At 36.6% G+C, this 9,652-nt stretch overlaps 1 protein-coding gene across 1 annotated transcript in view; it reads right to left on the bottom strand.

Moving 5' to 3' along the window:
• Window positions 1-4,214: 4,214 nt before the first annotated feature.
• MALT1 (MALT1 paracaspase) overlaps window positions 4,215-9,652 on the bottom strand; it is an 86,488-nt gene continuing 81,050 nt past the window's right edge. Inside the window, exons 15-17 of the mRNA XM_011949579.1 lie at window positions 8,949-9,106; window positions 7,660-7,785; window positions 4,215-6,000 (exon numbers count right to left, since the gene is read on the bottom strand). Coding sequence (XP_011804969.1) covers window positions 5,563-6,000; window positions 7,660-7,785; window positions 8,949-9,106 — 722 coding nt within the window. The 3' untranslated portion in view covers window positions 4,215-5,562. The remainder of the gene's footprint in view (window positions 6,001-7,659; window positions 7,786-8,948; window positions 9,107-9,652) is intronic.

Here is a 9,652-nt window from a genome sequence, read left to right as displayed (position 1 = left end):
AAAAAAAAAAAAAAAAAAAGATATACACTGCCAATATATGAAAGTACTTTGTAGGAAGTACCTGAACAATGAATACACTCTATACTGCCTACAGGTATAGCTTTAAGAATGCCACATTTAAAGCACAAGGTTTATGGGTTGATGCTTTTCAAAAATGCCAGCACTTTAGAGGGATGGTCTTATTTAGTACTGCCAGCTCTGTAAAGTATTATAAGCCGTTTGATGTTACAGCATCATCCCCAATTTACAGATAAGGAAACAGAAGCACAGGCAAGTAACACACTTTGAACCACGCTATTAGTAAGGGCTGAAACCCGAGGTGTCTCAGATGACTCCTCCGTCATAAAGCCAAACTTTGATGCTCAGTATTTGTAATGCTACCAAATTAGAAAAAAAGAGAACATGGACACTTATACATTTTCACACTGAGTGTACTCTTCCTTACTAATATTTTATTTTTGAGATAGTGGCTTGCTCTGTTGTCGGGGCTGGAGTGCAGTGGCACAATCTCCACTCACTGTAACCTCCGCCTTCTGGGCTCCAGCGATCTTCCCACTTCAGCCTCCTGAGTCACTGGGACTAACAGCTGTGTGCAACTATGACCAGTTAATTTTTGTTTTTTCTTTTTTTGGTAGAGATGGGGGTTCACCACGTTGCCCAGGCTAGTCTCGAACTCCTGGGTTCAAATGATCTGCCTCCTGAAGCTTCCCAAAGTGCTGGGATTACAGGTGTGAGCCACCGTGCCCAGGCTTTCAGTGTCAAACTCGGAATTGGAATGTGAATGTCAAACTGAGAAACAGGATGGAAAGACAGAAGTAGTGTGGAAACTCAGTAGCTGACATCAGTTGACAGTTAAAAGTAATGACAGTATATAAGTATCAGGTGAATGTTCAAGGAATAGGAAACAACTTTGTTAGGATGTCTGTTAGGAAAAAAAACCCTTACAAGTAAAATTACATAAATCAGATTTTATCCAGATATTAAACTGATGCTGCTAAGGCAGGAGGATCACTTGAAGGACGGGTGTTTGAGACCAGAATGGGCAACAAAATTGAGACCCCACTTCTAATAAAATTAAAAGCAAACTAAAAAAGCTTATGCCAATATACATGTCAATGACCTAAGCTTTGGCTACATAATTGAATTTCTTGAATTTGACAAGCCAAAAAATTGCGATTACTGAACAGGCCACCTCACTGTTACTTCATGTGCAAGTCAGGGATTTGAAAAGTAAGAAGTATTAGAGACACAGGAAGAAGGAAATGTCTAAATGGACCTTTTCTGTGCCAGGATTCTTCTTTAAAGACTTTCTGAAACGTGTTGACTTGTTCATCTCTGAATGAGGAACAATCCAGTGTTTTATATTCAAATTATCCCATGAGTTGAGTTTTATTAGAAAATATATAATTTATAATTGTGACTTTAATTTTTAAAAATTACCTTCCAGAAAATATCCCGTCAGCATTAAGTACTGGCTTTGAATTTGGGTGAGCCTTGAATTGCTCAAACCTCCACTATCCTAATTTATTATGTTCTAATTGGTATTGATAGATTTGATAGATAATCTTTTCTAAATTCCACTTGTGTAAATCCTACTTTAATATTACAAAGCAATTGCCACGAGAGGTTCAAGTAAAATAAAAACATGGTTGATAAAAAAAAGACCAAAACTGTATCATTCTTTTTTAAGCCAGTTTTAAAATTACAAATACATGTTTAGAATTTTTTAAAAAAATTCATGCGATTCTCCTGCCTCAGCCTCCCTAGTAGCTGGGATTACAGGTGTGTGCCACCATGCCCAGCTAATTTTTTTTTGTATTTTTAGTAGAGACAGGGTTTTGCCATCTTGGCCAAGCTGGTCTCAAAACTCCTGTGCTCAGGAGATCCACCTGCCTTGGCCTCCCAACGTACTGAGATTATAGGCATGAGCCACTACACCTGGCCTAAAACTCAAGTTTTAAATTCAGTTCCTCACACTAGCTATTATTTCAATTGCTCAACAACCCCATGAGGCTAAAAGCTATCACACTGGGAGTGCAGACACCAAGCATCCTATCATCACAGCAAGTTCACTGGACAGTGCTGCTCTGTGGTAACCACAGCTGGGCACCTGCATGTATTTTTTTTTTTTTAATTATTACATACATGATTTTTCAATTTTTCTTCTCCCATTCTGAGGGTTAACTTCACTTTCTTAATGGTATCCTTTAAGGTGCTAAAGTTAATTTTGATGAAGCCCCATTTATGTATCGTTTTCCTTTGTTGCTTGTGCTCTTGGTATTGTATCTAAGAAACCATTCCTAAGCCCAACACCACAAAGATTTACTTCTGTTTTCTTCTAGGAGTTTAAACTCTTATATTTAGGTCTATGATCCATTTTGAGTTAGAATTTGTAATGTGGTAGGAAGAAGGGATCCTTTTGCTGGGCATGTAGCTACCAGTTGTCCCAGCACCATTTGTTGAAAAGACCACTCCTTCTCTATTGAATGGTATTAGCATCCTTGTTGAAAATAAGTTGATCAGAAATGTATGGGTTTATTTCTAGATGTTCAGTTCCATTCCTCTGATCAATATGTCTATTCATATGCCTACACTATTTTACTGTAGCTTCATAGCACATTTTGAAATTGGTAAAAGTGTTTTCCAACTTTGTTCTTTTCCAAGATTTTTTTGCTATTCTGGGTCCCCTGCATTTCCGTATCAATTTTATCATCAGTTTGTCAACTTCTGCAAAAAATACAGCTAGGTTTTTGATAGGAATTGTGTTGAATATGTAGACTAATTTGGGCAACATTGCCATCTTACCAATATTAAGTCTTCTAATCCATGAACATGGATGTCTTTCCATTTATCTGGATCTTGATTTCTTTAAACAACGTGTTGTAATTTTATTCTTGATGCTACTGTATGTAGGACTTCTTTATTCTCATTTTCAGAATGTTAGTACAGAAATAAAACTGATTTTTGTATAATGTTTGATCTTGTATCCTGCAACCTGTTGAACTCATTACTTTTTAGGGATTCTTTAGCATTTCCTATATACAAGTATATATCAACTGTGATACATATAGTTGCACTTTTTTTGCAGTATAAATGGCTTTTATTAGCTTATTTGATTTTTTAGATGTTGAAGAAACCTTGAATTCCTAACCTAACTGCTCTGGCTAGAACTTCAAGTACAATGCTGAATAGAAGTAGTGTGAGTGAACATCCTTGTCCTTCTTCCCCATCTTAAGGGGAAAACATTCAGCCTTCAGTCTATCACCATGAAGTATAATGTCATGTGTGGGCTTTTCACAGATGTTATATTTATCATGTCTAGGAAGATTCCTTTTGTTCCTAAGTTTGTTGAGTGTTTTTATCATGAAAGGTTTTGGATTTTATCAAATGCTATTTCTGTCTCTAATAAGACAATCTATGTGGGTTTTGTGCTTTATTAAATATGGTACAGTTGATCCTCATTATTCACAATTATGTATTTGTGAATTTACCAACTTGCTCAAATTTATAACCCTCAAATTGATATCTGTGGCACTTTTGCGGTCATTTGTGGATGTGTGTAAATGGATGAAAAATTTGAGTCACCCAATACACATGGTCCCAGCTGAGGCTGAACATGATGATGCTCTCCTTTCCTGTTTCAGCCTCATAGAGAAATGACTGGATGGAAATGGCAGGGGAAATTCAGTGTAGTACAAGAAGCTCTGGCTCCAGGGCCAGGTGGATGGGGTTTGAATTTCAGCTCTGACATCTGTAAGTGGGCATGTCACTTAACACTTGATACCTCAGTTTCACTTCTGTAAAATAAAGTAGAATTTGCTAGGATGAATTAAGAATTCAAGCTCAGGCCGGGCGCGGTGGCTCAAGCCTGTAATCCCAGCACTTTGGGAGGCCGAGACGGGCGGATCACGAGGTCAGGAGATCGAGACCATCCTGGCTAACACGGTGAAACCCCGTCTCTACTAAAAAATACAAAAAACTAGCCAGGCGAGGTGGTGGGCGCCGGTAGTCCCAGCTACTCAGGAGGCTGAGGCAGGAGAATGGCGTGAACCTGGGAGGCGGAGCTTGCAGTGAGCTGAGGTCCGGCCACTGCACTCCAGCCCGGGCGACAGAGCGAGACTCCGTCTCAAAAAAAAAAAAAAAAAAAAAATTCAAACTCATAATGTGCATGAGATAAACATATGTATACACACATATACACAAACACATTCTCCTAAAAGCAGTTGTCCCATATTTAATTCAGTGTTTGTGGGAGAATATTCTGTAGAAAATAGTTAGTCAATAATGAGAACTGACTGTGTATTAGTTTGATTTTTAGATGTTGAACCAACCTTGAATTCCTGGGATACATTCCACTTGGTCATGATGTAGAATCCTTTTTATACATTGCTGGATTCAGTTTGCTAATATTTTTGTTAACGATTTTTGTGTATTAATAAGGAATATTGGCTTATAGTTTTCTTGTGATATCTAGTCTAGTATCAGGATAATACCTCCTAGAATAAGTTGGCAAGTATTCTTTTCTCTCCTACTTTTAGAAACAGTTTGCAAAAAATTAGTGCTAATTTTAATGTTTGGTAGAATTCAGCAGTGAAGCCATCTAGGCCTGGGGTTTTCTTTGTGAGACTTTTAAAATTATTAATTCAGTATTTTTCCTTGTTAGTGCCAATTGCATTTTTAACCAACTTTTAGGTAGAACCAAAGATAAGAATATTATCTCATTAGGCCAGTGAAATTCAAGAAGAAAATACATATTATCAAGGAAGATGCTAAGTATTTGGAAAAATCAGATAGCCAGCTATGAAAATTATCCATTGTATCTTGATTCTTAACCTCTATCTAGCTTTAACAAACATTTGATCACTTCTCATGCGGTTTTATAATCTTATGAACAAGAAATTTCAGCCTGTTCTACATCAGATTTATATACAAACCTCTTAACTAAAACTTGCAGCAAAGTCCTTATAATCAAAAACTAAAGTCTGTACATTTCTTGAGACAATACACAGCTATGTATCTCTATATATTTATACATATAAATATATTTCACTCTATCTACAAAAATAACACTTAGCTCAGAACCTGTCAGGAAGGTAGTGTGTAGTGGAAAAAATACTGGAATAGATTTCTGGAGGTCTCAGTTCTGGTGCCAGCTCTAACTTAGATGCCTTTATGTGTTTCTTCCATTGATAAAATGAGGTTGTGCCTGGTGATCAGCAAGGTTCTTTCTGGTGTTAAAAATACAATGACTTATTCTGCAATAATGCCATTCCCATTGCTCTTACTTCAGAGTGGTCACGATGAAAATATTTTGTTATATAAACATACACACCTCCATACTTCATTTGTACAGAACTAATCAACCAATTCACAAAATCTTAGAAAGAGGAAGTCTGTGATTAAATAATGTAATTCCAACATCTCAAAGTTCTGAAGTTTGTTATGAAACAGTTACTACTATTCTTTCTCTACATATACAAATCTGCCTTTTCACTTTATGTAAGTGTAGTACTATCTCACATGAGGCATCTATAATTATGCTAACTTTCAAAAACAAGGCAGTCATTTTTCAGAAATTCTGAGCCTGTCAGAGAAACTAAACGGTATTTCATCAGTTGTCTCTACTGGCACATTACTTCGACTAAAATGACACGAAGAATGGTGAGCAAAACTTGAAATAAATGCATCTGGAGTCCGGCTGCAATGACAGCTATCTGCTGGTGTAACACTACTTGGATTACCAGGATGTGAATGGTAAACACCATGGAATGGGTCTTGCAATGAGTGATAATGCCCTGTTCCTCCTGAGGTGGCTGCAGAACTCTGGTAAGGACCATTAGACATAAGACAAGTTTGAAAGCAAGTCTTCCTTCCCAAACCTCGATGCATGTCTAATTTAGCAATGAGAGGTTTCCCAACATTCACTTCCTGCTTGTCCTCTACAGTATCTTCCAATCCTGAGTACTGATATGATAAACATACTGTGAAGACTAGATGTTCCTGGAAAGGAAAAAAATCTGGTTTATTATTGGCATCAACAGTGAATATATAGCAATCTGAAATTATTCACACATACACACCCACACACCCCGCCCCCTCGCCACCAAAAATCCACTAACTCTCCTTTTCCAGGTTCGAAATCCTCAAGGCATCCTTTATATCTCCCCAAAACTGAGAAATGCCAGCTATCATCATCTTCCCTTTCTTTCATGCAATACTTACAACACATTTAGAATTTCTAGTTCTTACTACTGTTAGTAGTCAAAGTCAGAGATCTTATATTCTAGATGAACAGGGAAAACATATTTTCCAAGCAGTGCAGCTTAGGAAACTTATCCTTCCTTAATACTAGAGATGGGGAATATATCTTTTAAAAAATGATCTGGGCCGGGCATGGTGGCTCATGCCTATAATCCCGCTTATGCCTATAATCCCAGCACTTTGGGAGGATGAGGCAGATGGATTACTTGAAGTTAGGAGTTCAAGACCAGCCTGGCCAACTTGGTGAAACCCATCTCTACTAAAAATACAAAAAATTAACTGGGCATGGTGGCGTGTGCCTGTAGTCCCGGCTACTAGGGAGGCTGAGGCACAAGAATCACTTGAGTCCAGGACGTGGAGGTTGCAGTTAGCTGAGATTGTGCCATTGCACTCCAGCCTAGGTGACAGACACCATCTCAAAAAAAAAAAAAAAAAAAAAAAAAACTAGTTTTATACTAGTTTTATAAAAAAAGCTAAAGTTTTTAAAATAGAGTAATCCATAATCATAGATGGAAAATATAACTGAATCAGATAATGGGCTAACTTTTTAAGAGAAGAAAGGACTTTAAGTAGATGAGCTCCGAACAGGATGACAACAGGTTTACGTGTGTAATTCTCAGTTGTGCCCATTCCATTCCCTGAGTTTTAGCTGATACATTCTATGGTCATGTACTTGTGAACAAATTAAAATCTCAATTTTTGCAAAGAAAGTTTTCATTAGAACACTCAACATGCAGAACTAGCTTCTCATTTGTAAGTCAACTAGAAATAAAAAATGGAAAAGAAATTCCAATTCTAATTTGCTATATGTTTAGTTACAGAACTAGGAAATGATTACTTGAAAATCTGAACATATTTAAAAGTAGAATATGGAGCTGGGAGTGGTAGCTCACACCTGTAATCTGACTGCTTTGGGAGGCCAAGAAGGGAGGATTCTTGAGGCCAGGAGTTCAAGATTGGCGTGGGCAATATAGTGAGATCCCTTCTCTACAAAATGTTTTAAAAAAATTAGCTGGGTGTGGTGGCATGTGCCTGCAGACTCAGCTACTCGGGAAGCTGAGGTGGCAGGATCATTTGCACTCAGGAGTTTGAGGTTATAGTAAGCTATGTTCATACCACTGCACTGCAGCCTGGGCGACAGAGTTACGACTCTGTCTCTACAAAAAAAAAAAAGAATATGCTCTATGTTACTAATTTTTCAGCATTATGGAAGGTAAGCACACAAAGTCCTGTGGCCACCAGCGGAAACAGAATATAAGAAGGGTCACTGATAGGACCTTCTGTAGATTGGTTATCTCTAGTTGAATAATAAGGCAGCATATCTATGGTCCATGCCAAAGTAAACTTCCAGTTTCATAAAGTTTTCCATTAGTAGCTATAAACAGAAAAGGTAGTAACCTTTAATTTTTGCAGTGAACTGAGTCTGGTATAGAGGCAATGCTTGGGAAGATCCTTTGATACCAAGTAGCTGCCAGTTTCTTCAGGTGTGCCTTTATTTGCATCTTTTGGATCAATATCTAGGTCCTGTTAAAAAAAAAAAAATTAGTGACTGTTAATGAAATCAATGAAAGCCACAATATAATCTAGCACATAAGAGGTCTTAACTGATATTGTTCTCTCGTGAATTCTGGCCTTTTGTAAATGTTGATAATCCCAAAATTATCCAGGGCTAAACAATGAAAACAACAATCTAATAGGAATTCTCAATTCTGTATTAAGCCATTTAAAAAGTAAAGTGAGCTCTGAAAGAGTTTCCTTTCAAATGATTCCTAGAACTGCTTTTTGAGCTACTCAAGTTTCCTCTTAAGCAGAGAGAGCCCCATTAGTGTTTGACTCCTGGATTCTCTTCTCTTAATCATCACTTTTGGGAAGGTGCAGGGCAATTTATATGATTAGAATATTTAAGAAGGATAAACAAACAGCCTTTTCCTTTTTCTTCTTTTCGACCCAACCCAATGGCCAATAGTAAGAGGGTTCTGCTCCTCCAGTGAGAAGCCCACAGGCTCCTGGCTTGCTCAGTACCCCAGGAAGCCTATCTGGGCTCCACAGTGCTGAAACTGGAGGTGTGGGGTGGCCACTGAATTCTGGGGTTTGGTGCTAGACCGTTTACTCTGACATGAAGCAATATCTTCCAAAAGCCTCTATCAGTAATAAAAGTGATATTTTGGGTTTCTGCTTGTCTTACTCCTTGCTTGTTTCTCAGTTTGTCACACTCATGTAGGAAAGAGGGGTACTATTTACCGGCTTCTTTAGACCAACATAAAATGACTACCATACCTAAATGTTTGAAAAGAGCAGAACTAGATTTCTATTATTCCAGTATATGACCATACCTTAACAAGACTTAAAAACTACTGTTTCCAATATAAGTTATAACTGTTTAAAAGGAAATTATTCTTGACATATTTATAGCACATTTTATTCCTTCACATTGGCTCTCCTGTTTAGGATACAAGAAATTAAAGGCATCCCTCCTGAGTGAACTTTAGACATTTCTAAATCTCATAAACTTAAGGTATTTTGGCAATTAGTAAATATTATGACCAGTGTTACTAAACTATAAATATATACACATATATAAATATATATATTTCCTTTATAAATTATTTACCATCAACTTTAAGTTAAAAAATTTAGTCTTTAATAAGTGAGAATATATCACTATTTTAAATAAAAGAGAAACTCACAAGTGGAAAATCGGTAACGTAGGCATCACACATTATTATCTCGGGTGGTTTGTAAACTATACTTGTATAGATTATCATGACATTGGAAAACTCAGCTGCAAATCCTAATTGAATCTGAACACCACAGTCAAACTTAAGACACATACTTTCTGGAAGTTCTGAAAAAGAACAATAAGAACAACTTTGGTAGGTTTCCTGATAAAAGGCAAATATTTATGGAGGAGAATATAGTTAGTATTTCTTTTGCTTAAAAACATGATTTACATTGTTTAAACACATACAATTTAAAAAATAAAGCTCAATATTCTGCTGGTCAAACAAAATCTTTCATTTACCATTTGCTTATAGTTCTTATCCAACTGTATATATAATTTTTATTGAGGCAATAAAAAATATGCATACAACTGTAGATAAATTTTCGCTGTTGCCACAATTTATATGACCAGAATTTTTAATAAAGCACAGTGTCACTGAATGGTCACACTATAGTTTGTTACCTCTAACCATTCTGTTAACTCTTGAATATAATACTTCTGGGTTTTATTGCTTTTCTATCATAGTTCATAATGCTTTAAGATTGTTAGATATAGCTATGTGATTGTTCCTTTACATATGGGACAAATTATTTTCAATTTACATGGAATATAAAGTTTCAGCATAACATGTCCAAAACAGAGTATTTTTAAAACATTCGTCTACTTGAT

The sequence above is a fragment of the Colobus angolensis genome, unplaced genomic scaffold (assembly GCF_000951035.1).
Source record: "Colobus angolensis palliatus isolate OR3802 unplaced genomic scaffold, Cang.pa_1.0 Scaffold108, whole genome shotgun sequence".
In the NCBI taxonomy this organism is placed as follows: domain Eukaryota; kingdom Metazoa; phylum Chordata; class Mammalia; order Primates; family Cercopithecidae; genus Colobus; species Colobus angolensis.
The sequence above is the reverse complement of the archived record's forward strand: the minus strand, read 5'-3'. Positions and strand labels throughout refer to the sequence as shown.